Genomic DNA, 23,238 nt, shown 5'->3' with positions numbered 1-23,238 from the left:
ACAGGGATGGCTTTGATTGTGGAAATTGGAAGCTGGGGAAACTAGAGAATAGGGTTTTTGATGTCCAAATTGGCCCACGAGGCTGGTGCAGCCTCCAGGATTAAGAGATCCATTACACTGGGTTCTGTGAATAAGGCAGTAAGTATGAAGAGTGAAGTGCCAGTCATGGGGAGATGGGGCTATGCATGTGGCCCAGGAAGATTAATGAACACAGGTAAAGCAAAGACAGGGAAGCAAGCCTCACACATCTGAATCTAACATCTGCACCCAAGAATCCTAGTTAGTGGTTTTCAACCTTCCTAATACTGCAACCTTTGGATGTAGCCCCTCATGTTGTGGTGACTCCCAAACATAAAATTACTTTTATTTCTATTTCATAACTATAACTTTAGTATGGTTAAGAACCATAATGTAAATACCTGACATACAGGAGATCTGATACGTGACCCCTGTGAAAGGTTATTCAGTCCCCAAAGGGGTCACGACCCTTAGGTTGAGAACCACTGTTCTAAGTAGTACTACTCTTTCAGGTGGAGTTCATTTAGCTTGTAAGGATGTCCTGGGAAATGATCCGCATATGTAGTTACATATGAAAGGAGTATAAGCAATTATTTATCCCTATATTTAATTTTGCAGGCAGGAAGCAAGGGGCACTGGCAGTCCTCAGAATATGGAATTACTTATTTATGCCAGGAAGTTGAGATGCACAATTGAAACAACTTAATGTCTTATTTTCCTTTGATTTTCAAAAGGAAACCACCCCCAAAAGTAATGGGAAATAATTCTATTTTCACTACGGCATGTAAGTATAGAGCGCCCATGGCTGTAAATGAGATTTTTCTAATTTCTTCATTCATTCCTGGCACAATTGCATAGAAATTTTAGAAGCATCTCAAAAAAACCCATCATATTTACATTTTATTCAGCATGCATCAAATTATGTTTTTTTTAATCAATAAAATAGTGGTTTCCTACTCAAACTTGCTAGAACAGGTTCAACTATAAGATAGCAATATTTCCTTTATTTCCCAGTCCCAAATTAGGAAAAGTACCAAAGTGTCAATAAAGGTTTGCTTGACCAAGGGTTCAATGTGACAGGCACAACGTCTTATCAGCAGATGAAGGAGAGAAAGGAAAACAAGGAATAAAAGATAGTGCTAAGCCGCCAAATGTTCACCCATGAAAATAAACAACTACGAATAATTGAGTATTCCTGGTTTTGACAATGGTCCAGCAGCAGATGCCACAGCGTGCTGTCTTCTCCAGTCCAACTGAACCAGACGGATGAGGGAGGGCCTGTGGGAGTTGTTCCCTAGAGACAGATTTCTGCCAGATTGATGGAGGTCAATGTAGGCTGGCTTTATTTATCTATTTTTACCTTTCTAAACTCACTTTGGTAACTGGGTCTCAGCTATTTCCAGCCCCTAGTAGTTGATGGCCAGCCAGCTTCTCCCTGTTATAACAGAGTGATTATAGGGAAACAGTTCGGGTGGATGGCAGGCACACTGGCTCCCAAAACAAAGTGTATACACACTATAACTTGACCATGAGAGGTTCACAACTGACTCATAAATGAAAGAGAGAGGAAAACAACATTCACTTTCCTCAAGAAACTACTCAAACGCCTATAAAGGTTCCTATTACAATTCTCAAGTTTCTAGTTTGCAGAAGACAACTCACAGGACTTAGCAATAAGAATCCTAAGAGATCAGGACTGTAGAGATGTCTTAGTGGTTAAGAGCACTGGCTGCTCATCCGAAGGCCCTGGGTTCAATTCCCATGCACTCACATGGCAGCTCACAACTGTCTGTAATTTCAGTTCCAGGAGATCTGACACCTTCACACTAATGCACATAAAATGAATTTAAATAAACTACTTTTTAAAAAGAATACTTAAGGGAGTACAATGGATGGACAGAGGAGCTCTGTTGCCCTCTGCCATGTGACTTTACCCTTCAGTCAAGCTGTCAACATTTTTGCAACAAGTTGAACATAGAAGGCATATAAAATGATAAATGGGTAAATAAAAACTGCTCAAACAGTGTTCCATAAAAGTATTTTTGGTTTTGTTATTCAAAATACAGAGAATAAACTAACTAGCAGAACTGAAGTCTAAGAAGCTCATTCTAAATTGTCCATTAGAGACCTTATGGGTTTCCTGCATTACTTGAACTGAAATTCCAGTATTATATGAGGACCATGTAGGTTTACAATTGACATGATAGCGCATGACTGACATTTTGAGAATAGTGTTCCTAGGCAAGACATGCCAATAATATCAGTTCCCTGAATTGCAAAATCCTTAACAATCCTAGGCCTTTTCCATAGTCTAGTCCACAAGAACCGTAGAAGACACTTCTCTACATTTGTAACATTTACCCACAAGAGGGTCCATTTTGAGGAACTTAAGAGTCATAAAAATCAAGGGAAAAGTTTTCTTATCATTTCTTTCTTTTAAAACCAAATGGTCTTTAAGTGATATCATCCAGAGAGCCTCCTGATGTTTGCAAAGAGATTGCAAACAATATCAAGATGCTTCTGTCAATACATCCCTCAGCTCAATGTCCCAGTTGCCTTGGAGCTTTTGCCCAATGCAATTTAAAATTTGTTAAATCCTTAATGGCTCATTGGCTCAATGCAGGAAGCATAAGGAACTCAGATGTTGAAATAGAACTGTTTACTGAGTATTATAAAAATTATAGTGAATTGTAAAGTCCCTTTGGATGATGGTTGTCACGTTCATAAAATGCATTCATCTATCAATGATTATTTAGCACATTAAGATGCCTCTATTACTTAAAAAACAATCTTAAAAAGAAGAAAAATGGTAACAATTAGATCTAATTTGCCTATTCATTTATTGAGAATGAAGACTATCCTCATGTGCAATATGCTATTTGCTAAGAAGTACTTACAAGTAAAAGTCAGAAATCCTCTTTCTCAGTCTAATAAAAAGGGAAAATTATTTTTAAAGTGTTTTTCCTGGAAGCAAATAAAACATCCAAGTAAGTTCCTGAAGGCACCCCCACATACACGTTTGATGCCACCACACTAGTTAAATTTCAATTTACATTTTAATGCACATTGGTCCCCAAGTCAAATTCAATATTTAATGACAAATCATGTCTTGGCTTGCATAAATAATTTTAAATAAATTAAAGACTCTCTAACTTGCTACATAGGAAGAAATTAAAAATATGTTGCAAACACTCTGAGAGAACACATTAAATGAGTTGTATAATATGGGCTATAATGATATTCTGACAATTTTTTGCCTGAAAAATATTTCATATACAAATGAGCTTATCCTATAAAAAGGACAAATACTTTTTTTAAATCTCCAGAGAGCATCCAAAGATTATTATCAGAAAAGGAGCTTAGGAATCTGCAAAGGTCAAATGATAAAAAGGAAAGTGACAGAATGTGAAGTGCCTTTTCCATTATTAATATTCTCTTTCTCTACTTCTATTCTGTTTAGAAGAGCTGCATAGTAAAGGCTAACCTAAAATAACCCTTCAATTCAATTCACCAAAGACCAACTAATGCATGTAATAGCTATGGAAAGGATCAAGGATGCCACAAGTCAGCAGGTCACAGTTGAAAAGTGATCACTGGGCCAGGTCCTTTAAATAATTAGTACTTATTAGTTCCATGAAATACACACAAATTCACATATGGGGATATTGAGACCCAGGAAATGAACGGTGCTGTCTACCTTTACAAAACAAAGATGAAGCAGAATGAAAATGCAAATGGAGCAGGAGTCTAGGCTCTTCTCCCCTGTTGCAAAATTGTAGACTGCATGAGTGGGGTTCTGTGTCAGAAAGGCAAGGTTGACAAAGGAAACAAGTAAGCATTTGGAAGGATGGAGTGGAATATGTACAGTCAAGGTGATGGGAAATTAGAATAGGTGGGTTTGAACCATTCTTTGATGATGTTTATAAATAAAAACATGTTGTTCTAACAGGAACCTGGCAATCAGGAATTAAATGAGGAAGAGTGGAGGAAGAAGACACCAGAGGTGCAGAGGGTGATTATATGTATAGTAGTTCAAAGAATAGATGGCATCTGTCTCTGAGAAGAAAGACACGGCAATGGGAAGGGGACCTCAGAAGAAAGAAATTGAGTGAGCCATTGTTGAAATAGTTCGTGTTGTTTCCTCCTCTCTATTTGGATTGAGTACCATATATGCATCCATACCTTGCCTTGATTAGGGTGGAATGTTCTGGTTGGCCTGACTGAGGCCACCTAGGGAACACAGAACTAGACTTATTATGGGACAAATGAATGCACATATATTCCCTCTCTCAGTCAACCTGCTACTTAAAAGTCATAAAATATTGGTTGGATAATTTTAATTAACTAAATAACTACAGGAAAAATATTTCCCAAGGCTCTCATACTGAATATGGCTTATGAGGTGACCTCTTCTTGGTCTATGAGGACCCACATGGCATCCAAGAGAGGCCTCCCAAATCACCAGTATTGTGAAGGTGAAATGCATATTTTAAGAGGAAGATTTCATTTCCGAGGAAACATAAATGTCCCTGCAAAGAGCAATTCACTCTTATTCTTAATTCCTAAACCATCAACATGTGCCATAAAGAATTCCTCCAGTCCTCAGATAAATCCCTCTTGTCCCATAGTCTTTACAACACTCTAAAGGCAGTATTTGAATAAAACAACAATAACCATATCTGCATCTCTGCCCAGCCTGCACCTCCCAGTTCCCATGTAGAGGATTCTTTTTTTATATAGTCCTAGTCATAAAAATGAGGTGTCTAAGGCTTCACAGAGGTATGGTAATGGGAATGGGTGGGATAATGGGAATGGGTGGGATAATGGAATGGGTGGGACAAGGACACTTAAAGGAGGAGAGGTTTGTATATTCGCAAATCATATTTAGATTATAAAGACACTGATGCTGAAATATGACAGAAAAATCTTGGACATCTCCTAGAAAAAGCGGTTTACTTGTTTTCTGATTTCCTTATCATTTTCAACTATGCTTAAAAACAAAACAAAACACAGGTCAAAACCCATTTCCATGTTTTAAGATTCACTGAGATGATATTTAAAATTAGGCTATAAAATCCCTTAATATCTTTAATGCTTTATTTTTACAGATTGGCTGGAAAGTAGGATAAGTAGTCATTGCTTGGCTCTCCCCATGTACATCCCCTGAGTGTCACCATGGATGGGGAGAAGTGAAGTCCATTTGTGTGGCTTCTTATTCTCTGGGACATGTTATCCTGGCTTTGTTAAGACTTTTGAGTTCTGGAAATTCTGGCAAAAATCTCTTAGACAAATTGATTTGCCAATTGCCCTCTGGAAAAAATGATAAAACATTTCAAATGATATTTTAAACATTAAATTTATTGGAGATGGTCAAGTTCATCCTGATTCCCTCTCAGCTACATTCTGAAGACATCCCAGGACATCTCCAATGGCCTCTTCAACTGTATTTAACACTTGTCCATACTCCTAAGATCCAAGGTCACACCCAAATGTACTTACAGGCTATTCGTACAGAAGCTTTCCTGCTCTTGGATGTTCCCAGGTGGCTCCATGCCACACACTGACACCAATAGTCCTCTGGCCCATGGAAGTCCTCCACCTGCTGCCTGGTGACATTGATGAACACTTCCCGAACCTTCAAGCCTGATGCGGAGATAGAGAAGAGTAAGTGAGGCCACTGTATTCCTCAATCATGAAATTAAGGTTAGCCAGACCTTTTCTTTTTAATTAAACAATTCTATTTTTAATCAAGGCAAGGTTTTAATTACTGTGACAGTAATATATTACTGCTAATTAAATTCCCTGAGCTGAGTAGGCTGTAAAATGCATACACAAAGTATTATCAGCCAACGCAGTGCCATGCAATAGAACAACATTCCTATGACATTAACCTGGTGCTCTCAGTTTTTGTACAAAATGTACTATGGGAAATGTATACCAAATGTAATGGCTAGAACTTAATTGTCTCCACATACTCAGCTCAGGGACACAGTTTCAAGTTGTTCTTAGAGTGGTTTCATGGTTTTGTAGCCAAGAAAGGGTCACTGTAATAGTGTGGCTTGAAAGAAAAAAGGTAATATGTGTGTGAGACAGTATAAATAGGCCAGGATTCCAAGAAATGGCCCAAACGGTGGTATGAAAGGTTGAGAACAACAGAGCCAATGGTATTCAAAGCAAATGAACAGGACATACAGGAAGCAGACAAGTTAACATAGGTCTAATGGGCCATGCAGAAGACCAAAGAAAATTCGCATGATTGAATATGGGGCAGATGTAGAAACAGCCAAAAAAAATACACCTGTGAGGTGGGACAAAGCTGATGACTTTTAACCTTTCAGTGAGATTTTTATGAATTTGCATTTTCCTTCTAATCCTTAGAAATATTCTTGGTACTTCTAACTTGAGAGTAAATGTATCTTCATGCTTCTGACCAAGGATCACTGGGTTCCTTCTTTGGGAAGGTCAGCCACCCTTTGTAGAGTGCCAGGGATGAAATCAGTTAATGACAAACAAGGGGGCAGTTTTTTTTTTTGTTTTGGTCAAATGCTCTTCTGTTGGTAGACACTAGCTAACACTGAGCTTCCCTATAAAAGTGCTTAGTCAAAGCTTTGGTATGAGAGTCAAGCACCACAGGAAACTCTACATCTTCACTCACTGTATTTGCACACCACCCAAAGATGGCCTACCCTATTCTATTCCCATGTTGTAGACAAAAAGCTCATAACTTAAAGAGACAGCCATCTGTTGACATCCACAGCTTATAGATGGAGGAGCTGATGGTTATCCCTGCTTCTGCCTTACAAACCAATTCTATGGCTTTCCACAATGAAATACCTGTCCCTGTATGGAATTTCTTGTTCTTGATTATAGAAATAAAATGAACATGCCAAAGAGCCAAAGAAAAATTAAATGCCTACTTCGGCTTTCTCCCTTTAAATTCCACAGAATCCAGGCAGCAGGAGAATTAGCCTTGTCCTATCATATCCTGTTTTGTTGGGTGCTATGTCTTAGAGGCCTGTTATATTTTGAAGGCCTGTTATGTTCTGAAGAGAGGGGACCAGACGTGGATTTGGGGGAGAAAGGAAGTAAGGGAACTGGGAAGAGTGGAGGGAGAAGAAACTGTGATCAGGATGTACAGTATGGGAGAATAATCTATTTTTCAATATTAAATAAGGAGAAAATGTAGCAAAAAACAACCTCAAGATAAAACAAGCAACCCCCACCCCCCAAAAATCCATCAAAGTGATCCAAAGGATAATGGATAGAAGTAGACTACCGCTGCTGGTAGTAAGGTTTAAACAATAATTAAAAATAGGTGTGAATTTGTCACATGGGGGAAAAGTATCCCCACTACACAATCAATAACATTCATAAGTGATGAGACACAGTTATGGACACATAGAGTATCATGTATAATTTGAGGTAAGTTTCTGATGGTTGGAGGAGGAACCATACAGAATTCCTCTCCATGTCTACTGACAATCCACATTTCTTATCTTGGAAAGTTCCTATGCATTGCATTTTTTCTTTTTAAAGACTTGAGTTCTACAATCCATGGATTTCTCCAAAGCAAATAACCGTTAGCTTGTTAGCTTTGAGAGGTGATGATGTTACTGTTGCATTTCCACCATCCTTGTGCATAAACAAAGGGCTAGGGATATAGCTCAAGCATTTACCTAATATGTAACATGCTCAAGTCCCATTCCAGTAGTGAAAAAGAAAACATAGTAGGGCCAGGGCATGGAAGTGGAAGAGTTGGCTAGCAAAAAGCAAAAGAGAACAGCACATGGGAACAAAGTATATTTAAAAACAAAACAAGCAGGCAAGTAAGCAAACAAACAAAAACACAAACTGTTTCCTTAGAAAGGGGCAAGGGGTGGGTCACACATACTGTTATGAGGAGTTGAGAAGTTGGGGAATAGGAGTACGGGGTACAGAAGAGGGCTTGCTTACATCTTGTTACTCATTTTAAGACAAATGATGGTCGGTTTTGAAGATTAAGTAGAGAAGAAAGGGTCATACCAAAGGCACAGGTGAGAGGTGGAGCAGTGGTAGTCTGCTATGACCCTGCTTCAGGGACACTTATTGAGATAGAACACACCATCCTTTGTGAAGCAGGCCCTTTGCACTGTATACACTGCTGGTGGGAATGTAAATATATCCCATCCTGGGATATATGCCCAAAGGAATTAAACTCAGCTTGCAATGGAGACAGCTACACCTCTGTGTGTACTGTGGCACTATTCATAATAACTGTCATGAAACTAGCCTAGGGAATCACCAACAGATGAATGGGAAAATTACATGTGCTGTACATTCACAATAGATTATTATGTAGCCATTAAGAACAAAATTATGCTATTTACTTACAAGACAATAGATGGAACTGGATATCATCACATTAAGCAAACTGACAAACACAGCAAAGACAAATAGAAAAGTAGATGAGAGGAGTAAATGGAAGAAGACGATGAGGGGATGAAAGAAAGGGAATATGGTCAAATTGAACCATGTGCCTACAAAGCAAGTCATGAAACCCCATTATTTTGTACAAAAAATATATCTAGCATCTTAAAAGCAGCATTGACTATCTTGAAAGGTAGAAATATCGTCAGGCCACTCTTACATTCTCATCCTCTCCATCTTGTATGTTTATCTAATCTACTTCTGAGTGGCTCAGAGTGGTCACATATTCAAGTTAGAGAACAGGGAATACATACATCCAAAACACCAGTTTGCTAGTTCCCCCTAAGACATGCAGACATGGAAATGACTGTCACGAGGGAAGAAATTTTCACAGTTAGAAAAAGACAGTCACAGCATGCTATACTCAGCCATACAGGGAAGCAAGTGCCAGGGCAGACATAAAGCAGAAAGTGGTAGGGGAGCTGGACAAGATTGGTTGCAATAAGAGGGCACCAAGAAGGCACAGTGTTAAAATCTAGAATTGGCTAATTTAAAGTAATGTCAGTGGTCCTGCTGACACAATGATTACCTAGCTCATCTCTAGTTGTTACTTAGTCCTGGGATTAGGACAGGGAACAGTGGCCTGGAGCACAAGGCTCTGTATCAAAGATGTGCATAGAGTCTGGATTCATTTGCAAACACAGACACAATTACCAGAGCAGTACCCATAGGATCAACAAGGTTTGAAACCTGACAGACTGCTGTTACACACTGAGACATTTACAGGGTTCTTTGGGAAGAACAAAGAGAAAACAAGTCCTTATCACCATGGAGAGCAGACTTATGTTGCCCTATTTCTATCACTCTGTGTCAAGTTACACCCAAAATAGAGAGGAAAAGCTTTCGGTTGCGAATTCAACATCAGCACAGTTCAGCTACTGTTCCACTTCAGATACTCTTCAAGGGGCCACAAAGAAAAGACAACACAAACCAGGTGCCCCTAAACACAATGCAGTTTCCCAATCAGCACCATCAAGGTGGCATGTCACAAATGACATTCACACACACACACACACACACACACACACACACACACACACACTGTCTTGATGAGGCCTCCTTCAAACATAAGCTTTTTGGTTGACCAGACCATCACTTCTAAGAGAATCCTTAAAACAATCATACAGTATTTTCCCCAAAATAACAAAATAATGCTACTTTAATAAAGCATCTTTCTCAAAAAGTAGAACATTCTTTATCAAATCTTCAGTTGTTTTGTAACACACATGCACACACACACACACACGCATACACATTTACATATACTACATATACAGACAGTAAATGTGTACATATGTGAATCTGCATCCACAACGTGGGAAATGTCAGCAAAGCTTCTCTATTTAAGGGAACTGCTCCTACCATCCCCACTGAAGTTCATCCATCTGTGTTGCAAGCAGACACAGCTACCTCCTTTTTATCTCCAGAGATATCAGCTAACTTGATGGTAGGAAATGTTATAGTGGCACACAAGTTCCAGAAAAATAGAAGATGGCAACTCATAAAGAAGAGCAGCATTGTACCCAATAACTTGCATAAGTCTTAAGAATGGAAAAGCCCAATGCTTTAAAACTACTGTGCAAATTATGCCCATCAGCCTTCACTATGGAGCAGAGTCTCACAGAATACAAACATATAACTACGGTACTGATATGCTAATAAGCTTTCCAAGCTCTGGGACGGTTTAGTTGTGGATAGACTAATGTTGGCAGCAAATGAATAATCGCTCTGCATGTTCTAAACATAACAGAGCAGCACAGAACTTCATCATTTGTCAGCTTTATTTGTTTAAATGAGAAAAATGCTGACAGCAGTTACTGCTGTAATCCCCTTATTTATCAGATAGGAAAACACTAGTTACTTTTAACAGGTTTAATCCTGTGGGGAAACAAAGTTAGAGAATTTTAAAACTAATTGAAGGTAGATGTTTTAGAATCCACGGCAGAGAAATGTCCAAGTGAAGAGAGAGGTGGAAAAATGGTGAAGAGGAAAGAATTAAAATGATTTATATTTGGCAAATTTTCAATAAATGGGCTACACGGCCTTACTGTAAGATCCATACTTGGTGCATAGAACATAAAGTATCCCGAAGTAGTATTTAACATTCAGAGCCATGCCAATGACAGCCTGGTGCCTACTAACAGCTGTCCTCCTGCCTTTTATCTACAGCTCATTATCACAGTTGCACAAAGCCCATCACTAGCATTCCGCCTTGGTTATTGTTGCAGCCAATTCTTGGATGCACCTGGTGATGGGCGCTTGGGGAGGGATTCCACACGGTTCCCAAGTGCCTCACCACCCCCACAGCTTTCCTTCTCTCACTTGAAGTTCTCTAGCATAGGATGCTCAGCTTATTATACAGACTAAGCACATCCCAGAAGAAAGATAGGATCCTTCTTTGTCCTTTAATATATTTTGCATTTTCCAAGCCACGTGAAAGTGGCAATTGCCTAGTGACCTTGATTTTAGTGGCATTTTTTTTTCTCGTGGGCAACTCTAGATCTGTTTTTTGGGGGGGGGGTCTTTTTTAGCCACATTCCATATACTCTATCCTTTATTTTCCAGAAGGCAATGTTTCATAATTATGTGGAGACTGACAAGGTGAATAATCATTTTGCTTTCTGTAGAAAAAAAATTCCAAAGGATTATAGCAAAACAATTTCCTGAATAACAAGCCCTTGCTCAGCCCTTAGAGGAGGGAAGTCACCCAGCTCTTCATGAGAGTCATCAGCCCTGGCATCCATGAGCTTTCTCTACTGATCTTCAAGCCCTTAGGGAACTCAGCTCTTCAGTCAGACAGCTTTTGCTCTGAGGTGGCCTCACCTTCTACCTCCATGTTCTGAGCAGTCAGTACCATCCATTCTCCTGGAAGGATGGCCTTCATCAATTACATAACATAACACTTTGTAATTTATCTCTTATGGGTCCAAGATTAGAGCCTCCAAAATGTGTATGAGCAATTGAAAGTTTTTGAATAGTCACTTATTACCATTTTTAGTTATTATAATGGTGCTGCGCCCTTTACCTTTTCTAATGTTATTATACCAAGATTTTAAAAATAATTTTGTTTTAAGCATCATAATATAATAAATTAATCAAATATGCTAAAAGGTCAGTGGCAGATATTGACTTGAGGAACAAACATATGGAGTGCCTCATCCATGCTTGCCCTTGTGACAAGTGCTGAGAGCATCATTTCAAGCATCCTATAAAGACTGCTGTCATCAATCTGCTGCCAGGTGAAAGGAGAATATACTTTGTGGGCACCAATTCAGTGGGGCATCTTCTATGATATCAGAACTGCAGAATATTTCAAGATTCCACTGGGAGGGGGTAAGAAAAGGCTTTGTGATGGTCTGAGTCCTGAAGGCTCCAAATATACTCATTGTGAAGCTTAGTTCACACTGCAGGGCTCTACTACTCACTAAGAACTTATGGATCTCCCATGTATTTGAAATTACAAATCTCTGGGGTAAAATATCATGAAAATGTAGTTCTATTTCTTTGGTGAACTTAGCTGTCTTCAGGACAGTTTGCTACTAAAACCAGTAAATTAAATATGAATAATAAAAAGGTAGAACTACATTTCATTTTACTGGTAGATGATTAATTAGGGCTAAATGTCTTTTGCCTCTTTATCCTAGCAACAAGATTGAAATATATTCTGACAATAAAAGACAAACCCTCCGTCCTTTGAATGTTTATGTGCACTACGCTTAAGGAATACTCTTTTGTTTCCTCAGGATAATAAGCACTTCCTTATTCTGCAGAAGTACTCCAAGTTCAGACATTAAGTACAGAAACAAAGAATACACCGGAGCTCTCTAGTTTCTTCCACACCAGAGATTAGCAGTAATCATCTCAGAGGTGTCTGGCAGAGGCAAGAAAATTAATTTGATACTGTTGTCTGATAATAGCAAAAAGGAGAAACTTCAGAGAAAGAAATGGGCCTTGTGGGGTCACGTAAAGGACACCATCTTGTACATGACTGACATCTATACCATATTATATTCTGACCAATAGGATCATGACTCTAATGCCTTAGTCAATGATTTTTCTCTTCCTACATCCATGAAAATCTCCTCTTTGTAGCCTAAGTTCGCAACACATGTTATTTGATAAGTGTTAGCCATGCCAATATGAAAATAGTAAACAAATTCAACGTAGTCAAATAATTAATGAATTAACCTATTGTCTTTTTGACACTGTCAAAGTGTGACATAGATTTTTGGATCATCAGACACTTGCTGAGTTTTTAAAAAGTTTAAAATGTCACCTTCAAAAATAATTTAAGGCTAATATTTCTGTATTACCAATACTAGGCTAAACAAGTCATGTGTACTAAGTTCTCTAACCTTCAAAGAAGTGATGGTGGATGTATTTATGACTCCATTTTATACCAGGGTAATTATGAGACACACTATCTAATTGAGATCTGTGTTAATGAAGGGCTACATTCCAAACACATCTAAGCATCATCTAATATCCATACCCAGTCTCTTGTTCATAAGGATATCTTCACCATTTGTGTTTCATTTTGTTTGAGATCTTTTTATTTTAAACTTCATATTAAAAATACAACTTAATTTCATGTGAAAAGAAAAGACTGAAAAATTATGCAAAAACCATTGCTTAAGAATTTAGGACCTGAAAGAATGCAGAGACAGGGGGATTACAGATTCAGGAGACCATTCGCTACAGAGCAAGATCCAGGCCAGGCTAGGCTAGACAGGGAAATGTTGTCTGAAGTAGTTTTGGGCCAGTGTCATGAAGTAAGGGTCTCCTTCTAGCATTGTCAGAGATAGATTGGAAGGAAACCATGTCCAAACTTTGTTGTTGTTGTAGGAAAGGTTAAATTAGACACTAGAGACAAATCCTCCGTTACATGTTATGGATGGAATTCACAAGGATTGTCTACAAACCTTTTAAGAATGTGTCAGTCTTCTCTGAGTAGCAGTGATGAACAAGATCAAGTACAGAGTGGTGAGTACGGGTGTTTCTATAAAAGTGATCTCTAAACCCACAGATGTCAGAAAACTACTCCAGAGATTGATTATTTCTGTGTTCTGTGGGCTAAAACTTACACTTCCCTAAGGCAACTTGGTGATTTGTGACTCATTGAAGGCAACTGCACATTGATGGTTTTCCTGGAAGATACTGTATTCATATTCTCATCACCAGCACAAAGAAGTTCTGAGACACAAACTCAAAGATTTAATACACTTTTATTCCTCCTCTTCTGCCTTTTCTCAATGCAATCTGTTAACGTTTTATCCCAAGAGAAAGGCTCCAGTTGTGAAAAAAGCAATAACAGAGTACAATGCCTGGAATGATATTCTTTAAAAAGAAAGAAAAAGTTTGCCAAGTTGAGACTTTTTTTCCAGACACACTACAATACAAAGCATTTCACACGATCAAGTTCGATACCTCTTGGGCCAAATAAGTAAGAACCACAAAATATTATTTAAAAAAAGAAAAGAAAACCTACAACAACAACAAAAATCCTCCTGGGTTTTACTGAGTAATAAAGAAATAATTTAGCTTATTTGTAACAGAAGTTTCCCATAAGCAACATAACGTTAATTGTGATAATGAAGATGTGTGGTCCTTCATGGTTTTAGTGTTTGTAGTATTGTGTGGTATATGTGCACCTGATATGCCAAAGTTCCTAATTTCAGTATTACTTGAATATACCACCCGTTTCACAGAGGCATGATTCCTGGGTTGGAAATACTGCTCTATTAGAAGCTTCCAGATGTTAACAGAAGCAAAACACAAGGAAGAAGAGTCCCATATTTCCAAATGAAATGAGGCAGAACAAATGAGAGAGGATCCCTTAGCTCATGCAGAGAACTGAAAGTGTATGTTACTAAGAGGTATAGCCATGTCTGTGAAAACACAGTAACTCATGTCAAGTAAATTGTACTTTTGCAGGAAAGAACTCTAGCTCAGGGTTTTCCAAGCTAAATTGCATGAAAACACACAATCCTTTTTCTTCTTATTTGAACGGTTAGATGACGGGTCCAAATTATCAGAAAGACCAAAGGCAGTTTGCAGCTTTTAACAACTGAAAGGACTTATTGCTCCCAATTCAGAAACACAAAAGATCTGATGCCTACTCTCAGTGCTATCAGGTCCAATGCATTCCCATAATGCCCTTGAAGAAAGAAGGCCCATATGTCAAAAAAAAGGGTTTATCAATTCTAGTAGTTCAAAATTGGGAAACATGTTCAAAGACAGTTCAAGAGTGACTTCCTACAGGGATTTGTCAGAACATGGACCTTTCCTGCTGTGCCTCTGGTCAAACGGTGTCTCTTGTCCTTGGTCTCTCACTGCTATTCAGTCTTGCTGTATTATAAATGATTATTTTACAGATCTCATCAAAAGTCCTTAATTCTGCACAGGTAGTCCACTTGTAGCACCTTCTTCTTATTGAGAACCCTGGGGAGAAAGTGCATCTTCTATTTTCAATACCTATGGCGATTTTGTTTCTAAGCTAAATTGTACTCATGTATTGATTTGGGCTAAATTTCTACATGCTTCTTGCAGCTGTTCACACCGTTCTAGTATTAATACAGAGCTAGGGAGACATGATTACAGGATGTGGAAAATGGCAATTTTCATCAACAACATGGGAAAATATTTAAAAAGAGATAGTTATATCCTATCGATTCAACCAAAATGACATGGAAAAATGCTTATTAAATCTCTTTCATAGAAGTAACTGTAAGGATTTAAATTCCTTTCCAATGGCATAAAAATGACATAATCTCTCCTGATTTTGTCATTTATGAATTTCTGTTCTGCATGGTAACTTTGGAATATATGACTTTTATGGGCTTAAGAAAAGAATGATAGGACAAATTTTTATTTAGAAGAAAACATAATCAACAATCCTTCCACAAGACAAGGAAGGGGGCTCACAGTGCTAATAAAATTGAAAGGGGGGAAATAATAACAAAACAGAATGTTGTAAAATTACAAAAGGGTGCATTACTAAATTGGCTTTCAGTATTTACCAAGAGGCTATTAAATGAGAATAGACATAATATTTCAAAGCAGTGGTATAAAAAAGGTGGATCATTTGACAACATTTCTCCTTACATTGGAGAAGTTTATACAATGTAGGGAATGGATCCCTTTGAATGCGTTATGCAGCCCCATTGAGACGCTGGCCCCACTAGACATAACAATGTTTCATAATCCACTGGTATTTGTCAGCCACCATTTACGCGCTGGGTGTCTCTCTGGTAATGCTGCCATATCTTAGTGTCCTTCTGAAAAATTCTTAGTCTAAAGGTCAGTATGGTCTCTGTCTCAACCATTACAAACAAGTTTATCTAATAAGAATTCATACATCCCAAATTTAGGAATACGAAATAGAAAAATTAAGTATATTTTTTCCGTTATCTTTGATTTTGACAAATCTTTATTTCAAGGAAACTATACCCACAATCCTGGAAACTCTGCCTAGCAATATAAGAAACTTGACACAGAATAAAAAATGGCCCTCGAGGGGATCTTAGGTGTGGTTAGGAATACCAAATCACAGAGGAGTATATATGATGCTTTACTCTTGGGGGACAGATACATAATGAAAAACTATGACTCGTGTATGGAATTCACCCTGCTATCATAAAAACAATTTACAGGTATTTTGATTAGAAGAACATATGAATATATAGGGAAAATGGCTCATAGTGTTGAAGAATATACCAGAAGTGAACATAGTATTTATATCAATATATAGTTATATCATGAACTACCTGAACCTCTTGGACCCAGATACTTAGATATAAAGCTGTTATATCTAAGACCAAGATGCCCTTCTGGTCTTCATATACATCCCAGAATTCTAGCAAGCATGCTATCTATGGTTCTGAGAAATACATATCCAAGGCAGGCAGTGTTCTCCTCTCATTGAATCCCCAAAGAATAGTGATTTAAAACACTTCTGGTCTACCAGCCAGAATGCTTCATTTTTAATCCCTTTATCCCAAGTTAATCAATTGCATGAGGACAATTCCCCCTTCATCCTTCATTCTCCCATCTCTCTCTCTCTCTCTCTCTCTCTCTCTCTCTCTCTCTCTCTCTCTCTCTCTGTCTCTCGTGTTGTGTTTGTGCACGTGTGTGTGTGTGTATGCGTGTTTCCAATCTTGTCCTTTTCCAGGCATGAACAGAATATTACCTGAAGATCATTTTGAGCAAACTGCTCTTCTACTTTGGAACTCTGAATACTCCAGTCAATTCTCTGTCAGATAGGGCTCTCTCTCCCTATCGTTTCTGATGACAAGTTCATAGATGCTTTGCTTATTCCCACAGGCCTTTGCCTTGACAAATCCTCCATCTCTATACCTTCATTTCTTACTGATAATTGCCCAATATACTCATGTTTCTCTGAACTCTGTCAACACTTTCCTGTAACAACAATCATCTCTGGATTATTTTCCTGGTCAATGTAACTTGGATTAATTATATTACCGTTCTAGAAAAGGTTAATTGATATTAATCTGTCTCTGTTCATTTATTTATCCAATTAACTCTGAAGTCCTATGCTATTAAAAAGTCCTAAATTCATAGCTATTAAGGTGCTTCTTACACCTGACATCCAGGTCCTTATCCAAGTTATCAAAGTCTCCATATTTCCCTATTTTTGCTTCTCCTTTCCATTCCCAAACTTTCTGCATGATTACTCCTAGAAAATTCATGCTAGTCATTGCACTTTTTTGTTGCAACATAATCATGATCACTAAAATCTCTACCAAAGTAGAGACCTCATCCCAATGGCCTTTTAGACATTTCTACATTTTGTTTTCAATCAGCTGCCAATTTCTAACACTAACAAGGCTACATTTCAAACAAAGGAAATTTCTATTTATTTATTTATTTCCTTATTTATTGGATTTTCGAGGCAGGGTTTCTCTGTGTGTAACTCTGGCTGTCTTGGAGCAGGATGGTCTTGAACTCACAGAGATCTGCCTGTTTCTGCCACCTGAGTGCTGGGATTAAAGACATGCAGCACCATTGCCCTGCCAAACTAAATTTCTTACTGTGCACACATGAAGGTTTTGTCCATTGGCCAATGCTAATAATCTTTCCAGCATAAAGATGCTTCACATCTTTTCAGACTGCATCATCAGTGATGTCTACTTGGATCAGTAATGTCCCTCCCATAAAATTTCCAGTGGGGATTCTATGAATCCACAGTGCCATACACCTCTCTTAAAACGTCTAAACTTCACTTACACCATATTTGATAGAACATTTGTCTTGGGCTTTCCATATGTTTACAGATGCCCCATCTAACCTATATCTTTCCTATCATGAAGTATTCTGAAAGGTCTAAAATGTACTAACTACCAGTGTTATATTTAACACAATGAGCTCATTTGAAACTTTCTAATTATACTGAGACCTTTTGACTTATTCAAAATCTAATACGCAGTTAACTGACCGAATCAGGACTCATAAAAAAGAATAATCTAGGGTCAGTACAAACTGAAACTTGTTTGAGGGGGTAATAAAGTTCAAAAGCATATATGATTTTCTGTTATATTCAGAGATTTAAAATTTAACTTTTTTTATAAAAAGAAGGCTTGAGTTAAATTCATTATTGATTTCTTTTTTATTAATATTGATTCTTCCCTTATACAGTACATTCCAAGCACAGTTTCCACTTGCTTCCACTCTGTCCAGCATCCCCGCCCCCACACCTTCCTCCTTCACCAGATCCATGCTCCCCCCATTTCACTTAAGAAGAGAGCAGACCTCCAAGAGACAACTGAACACAACAGAACAGGATAAAATAAGACAAGGCAAACACCCTTATATTGAGGCTGGACAAGACAACCCAACACCTATTGTGGAAAACAGTCTCAAGACCAGGCAAAATAACTCTGTAATGGATTGCTGGGAAGATGACTTAGTGATTAAGGTTACTTACTGCTCTTGCAGAGGACCCTGATTTGGTTCTCAGAATCCACATGGTTGTTTACAACCATCCTTAACTTCAGTTCCACAAGATCTGATGCCCTCTTTTGACTGACTAGGATAACAGGCATGCACATGCTATGCACACATGCTTGCTAGCAAAGCATTCAAATAAAATAAGATTAGTAAATCTAAACTTTTAAAAATATTTGAATTTTTCCTCCAAATGTATTATACTGAGACCTAGTACAAGCACTTTATGTAAGTTCTCTTTGAGCCTCCAATTCCTTATCTGTTAGAAGTCAGTAATCTTATGCACTCCAATAAATGATTGTAAATACATAAATAATGCCTGTCTAGATAAGGCCTCCATAGCTAGAGTTATCAGTAAACCTTAGCTGAGTGTGGTAATATTTCCATCATTTATCAGCAAAATTAGCCATACTAATAAAGATGATTTTAATATCTACTCATATTGAAATCCCCCTAGAATGCTTTGCTTTAGTCCTGGATATATAACTATTGAACAATCAAAACAACTTTTAAAAAAGCCTCACAAACCACCAGCTGTGAAGAATAAGGACATTAGAGTAACATCCAGGAGGAGAGATAAAAGTGATTGAAATGATGCTGCTTAAAATGGCTTTGATGAAAGATTTAATATTTCTCTCAAAATTATTTAGAATTTGTAAAATGGAAACAGCAACTGTCTGGTTTTGTTTCTAATGGGAATATGAACTTCATAGAATGTGTGAAGTTATACAGAGCATGAAAAATGGCTCTGAACTACACTGGAATAAATAACAAAGGGGCTGACAGGTCGCTGAAAGATGAGATCATTTGTCTTATATGTCTAAAATGATGTCTAACTTCATCCACATAAATGCATGGCAGGTGGCTTAAGCCCCGCCTCCTTAAGTTACAAGATGGGCCTCTGAGGAGGTGCCTTAGGCGCCTTTCTTCTGTTGGCTTCACCTCTTACCTGAGCTCTCATCCAGACTTTCCTCTGAGACGTGCTCATTCTGATGGACCCACTCGCCGTTGCACTTGAAGAATATCTGCATGGCTGGCCTTGCTTTGCATCGGAGAGCAATAGGGTTGCTCTTGATGATGTAGGCATCTTCAGGCTCCTCTACAAAATGAGGCAGTGTTCCAGGGGCTGATGGGATGGAATCAGGGAGAACTTCACTATTGTCGGTTCCTGGAAAATCAAAGAAGACATCAGAACACAGCCTGCAGCAAAGACTCACGAATCACATCACAATGATGAATCCACACCAGCTCAAAAAAATGTGAGCTGAAATACTGTCAATACAGCATGACTGTTAGATCTGCTTAAGGTTATCTACTAAAAGTTGGTCTAGGAAAAAAAAGGAGCCTCCAGGGGATGCATGTACATATTGCTGAACAAATGAAAGCAATGAATGTGATAACTCCCAAATTCAATTAGAATCTGAGTGTCTGAGAAATGAACTGAGATAAGTAACAGTGGGGCCAAATCTCTAATTTATTCTTTTAAATGTTTACCTCATAGTCAGTGGGGATTGCAAGCTGCCTTAATCCTTGAGAAAAAAATGGAGAGAGTATAAGCAAGGTTTGCCACTGAAATAAATCAAGCATTATAATAGCTTCTCCTAAACATGACTGTTTTCTGCTACATATGTCAACCTAAGGGGGGAGGCAGCCTTAAACAAAGAGTTTAAGATAGTAGAAGCTTGCTACACAGTTAAAAAGGAGGGGCTGATTTCTATGTGAGAAACTAGAAGTAATAAAAATTCATAAAACAAGTACTCGAAAATGGGCAAGTATTTTAATTCATGAATGTACAACATAGTCGTTGATTATATATGATATATAATATATAACATATAATATATATATTATGTATATAATCAAACTGTAAGAAGAGAGATCCTTTCCAGAATCCAGAATAGAATATCAGAGGGTGTGTGTTTGTTTGTGTGTGTGTGTGTGTGTGTGCGTGTGTGTGCACCCACGATGTGTTAAACTATATTTATAATGGTTTTCATAAAATAGATCATATATTAATTTACTTTATTACTGACTGTTCATGCCAAATTCCATTTTCAATAGATACCAGGTCCCCACAGGCTTTTGTAAATCCATACATTAGAGGAAATGATAAAGGTATTAAAAGATTTTATATGGACATCAAATGGTGATACTGCCACAGAGGTTTGAGCTCTGTTCAAGTAATTCATTGCTCATTAAAAGGTAACTGATAGGAATACATAGCATTCCCCCACCTAGGGTGGGAGCATGAATGAAAAGACACAGAGATACATTTGTACCAATACATTTTTGCCTACAAACAATGTATGAATATTTGAAGGAAGTGCAAGGGAGATGTTACAAACTCTAAGCAAATATTGAGAACACATTTGTAAAATGACAAAACGGGAAGGAGATTATACAATAAATCAAGTTTTAAATATCCAACACACAAAACAGGGAGATCTAAAAACTATTAGGTTTCCCCCTTTCCATTTTAATAGATGTCCTTTAGTTAAAGAAAGCAGCTGAGCCTTCATCAGAGATAGGGAGCAGGGGAGTACATGAAGAAGCCTGAGGGTAAATGTTCTGGGTATGCACAGATCTCTTTTAAGAATCAGTAGATCTTAATGTTTAGAGGAGACAGAAATGGAAGGGAGAATGTAATATTTAATCTCAGATATCATTGAAGCATTGCTCAATTCATGTCCTACACAGAAAAAAATAGCTAGGATCTTTTAATACACAAAATACAATTAATTTTTAAGAATAGTAGTTATCTAAACTTAAGAGATCACAAGTATAGATTTGTGTATTTCTATCATTTATAACAAATATTTGAAGTAAATGACAGTGAAGTGTAAGCTATTTCCCCTTTCCCCTTGCTTTGTACAGAGGGAAAGCTAGAGGTGTTGTTTGACCTTGTCTACCCTTTGAATGACACCCACCCATCTCCATTTTTTCATTTCTCATTTGACCAGGTTCTATTCCTGGGACAAGAAGAACCAGCCATGTTAATTTCTTCCAGCAGATGGCTTGGTGTCCCACCTGTCTGTCTGCCATTTCAGATGCACAAGACAAATGGGCTGTCATCCTTCTCAGTTCCCAAGATGAACCTCATGATCAGTCCTCCTAGAAGTTTGGAACAAAATTCTTTAGGAACTTATTAGGGGGTTCTTCAAGAAAAAGGAAAGGGGCTAGGAAGATGGCTCAGTAAATAAAATGCTTGCTAAGCAAGCATGAGGATCTGAGTTCAATGTCTAGAACCCACCTAAAAGTGTCACACATTTATAATTTACTTGGGAGGCAGAGACAGACAGATCTCTGATTCACTGGCTTTAAATCAGTGAGCTCCAGAGTCCACCGAGAAACCTCTCAAGAAACAAAGTAAGCAGCTCCTTAGGAATAATACATGATTGATTAATATCCTCTACATGCAGGCATAAATTCACTCATACTTGCATACATACAAGCTTGCACACTCATGTGAACAACATACACATATGTACACACAAAACTGGGGAAGGAAAGAAAATGACAAGGAATGCGAAAGGAAGTAGGAATTATTTTAGGGTCTTTGAAGTTTATTGATTTTGTTCTGTGGGAGGGTGGGATAGGTCATTACTTTATCAAATCAATATAGTTCTGTGGAAACTAAATCAATGCGTTTGTACTTCAAACCAAATCTACTTGCCATCTTGGTACATCTTCTACCTTTTTTGTGTCAGAAAAAAATTAAGATCTTATGTGTCAAATATTGGTAAGAAATCCTAGTCAATTGCTTTCCTCAACATCCTGGTTATGGTAAATGCTGGAAGTCATGCTTCTTTGTAGACACTCTTGAATGGTAAGACATAAACAAAAACTTGTGAAGATCCCTTTATTTCTCTGATAAAAGCTGTGGTTTTTACCAGCCCTTCCCCCTTCACTCCCTATGGGGTAGGCCACAAGGGAAATCAAGGAGGAACACAGAGTCTGAACAGAAATGGCTGACAGCTTATACACCACCAGCAGACACCATCCCCAGAAACAGAAGACAGCATTTTGAAAGTTACTGAGTCATATTTTGCTACATGTTATGATAAGATAAAAAACTTGGAAACTATGTGGGAAAAAAGCAAAACTAAGACTTGCTTACTACATGATTACAGGTGATAGTGCCAGTATCTTCAGAGCTCAATCACTGAGACCGATTTCCCAAGTAGGACAGTCTATCATTGGCCCCACAGTCATTTCCCAAATCATGGCAAGAGACTTGTTTTTAACTATGAAAGCTCAGTGAATAGTTTAGGCTTGTTTTTAGCTATCTCTTATAACTTAAATAAACTCAGTTTTTATTAATCTACATTCTTTCATGTGGCTCAGTTATCTTTTACTCTATAATGCCCATTTTGCTTCCTCTCCATTGTTGATGACTCTACCTCTTTTCTTCCCAGAGTTCTCTCTATCCAGATGTCCTTTCCATTCCTGTCTAGCTATTGGCCATTTTGCTTTTTATTAAACCATTCACAGTGACAAATATTTACACAGGGTAATCAAATATTTCATAGCAGATTACTCTAATTTGCATTCTCAAGAACGCTTGGCATGAATGAATGTCTTGTCTGAGGCCATACAGTCAGAAAATGGTAGACTCAGAATGTGAACTTACGAATTCAGCTCCAACCAATAATAATTCCATTTCAGTTCAGTTTCATATTGTCATTTAGTGTTTGCCAGCCTTAGGGGGACTGTATACAATTTACAGAATCTAAAGATGAAGATATGAAAGCAGACTTCATCTGTATGATCTGTATGTCCCTCACCATTGCC

The 23,238-nt window shown here is 37.9% G+C and overlaps 1 protein-coding gene across 9 annotated transcripts in view; it reads right to left on the bottom strand.

The window, feature by feature from the left end:
* Unc5d (unc-5 netrin receptor D) overlaps window positions 1-23,238 on the bottom strand; it is a 519,921-nt gene that overhangs the window by 208,981 nt on the left and 287,702 nt on the right. For all 9 annotated transcript variants that reach the window (XM_005066591.4, XM_013110828.3, XM_005066592.4 and 6 more), the window contains exons 2-3: window positions 19,397-19,615; window positions 5,518-5,661 (exon numbers count right to left, since the gene is read on the bottom strand). In XM_005066591.4, the coding sequence (XP_005066648.1) occupies window positions 5,518-5,661; window positions 19,397-19,615 (363 nt within the window). The remainder of the gene's footprint in view (window positions 1-5,517; window positions 5,662-19,396; window positions 19,616-23,238) is intronic.

The sequence above is a fragment of the Mesocricetus auratus genome, unplaced genomic scaffold (genome assembly GCF_017639785.1).
Source record: "Mesocricetus auratus isolate SY011 unplaced genomic scaffold, BCM_Maur_2.0 Super-Scaffold_100026, whole genome shotgun sequence".
In the NCBI taxonomy this organism is placed as follows: Eukaryota; Metazoa; Chordata; class Mammalia; order Rodentia; family Cricetidae; genus Mesocricetus; species Mesocricetus auratus.
Note: the sequence above shows the minus strand (reverse complement) of the source record. Positions and strands in the feature narration are given on the sequence as shown.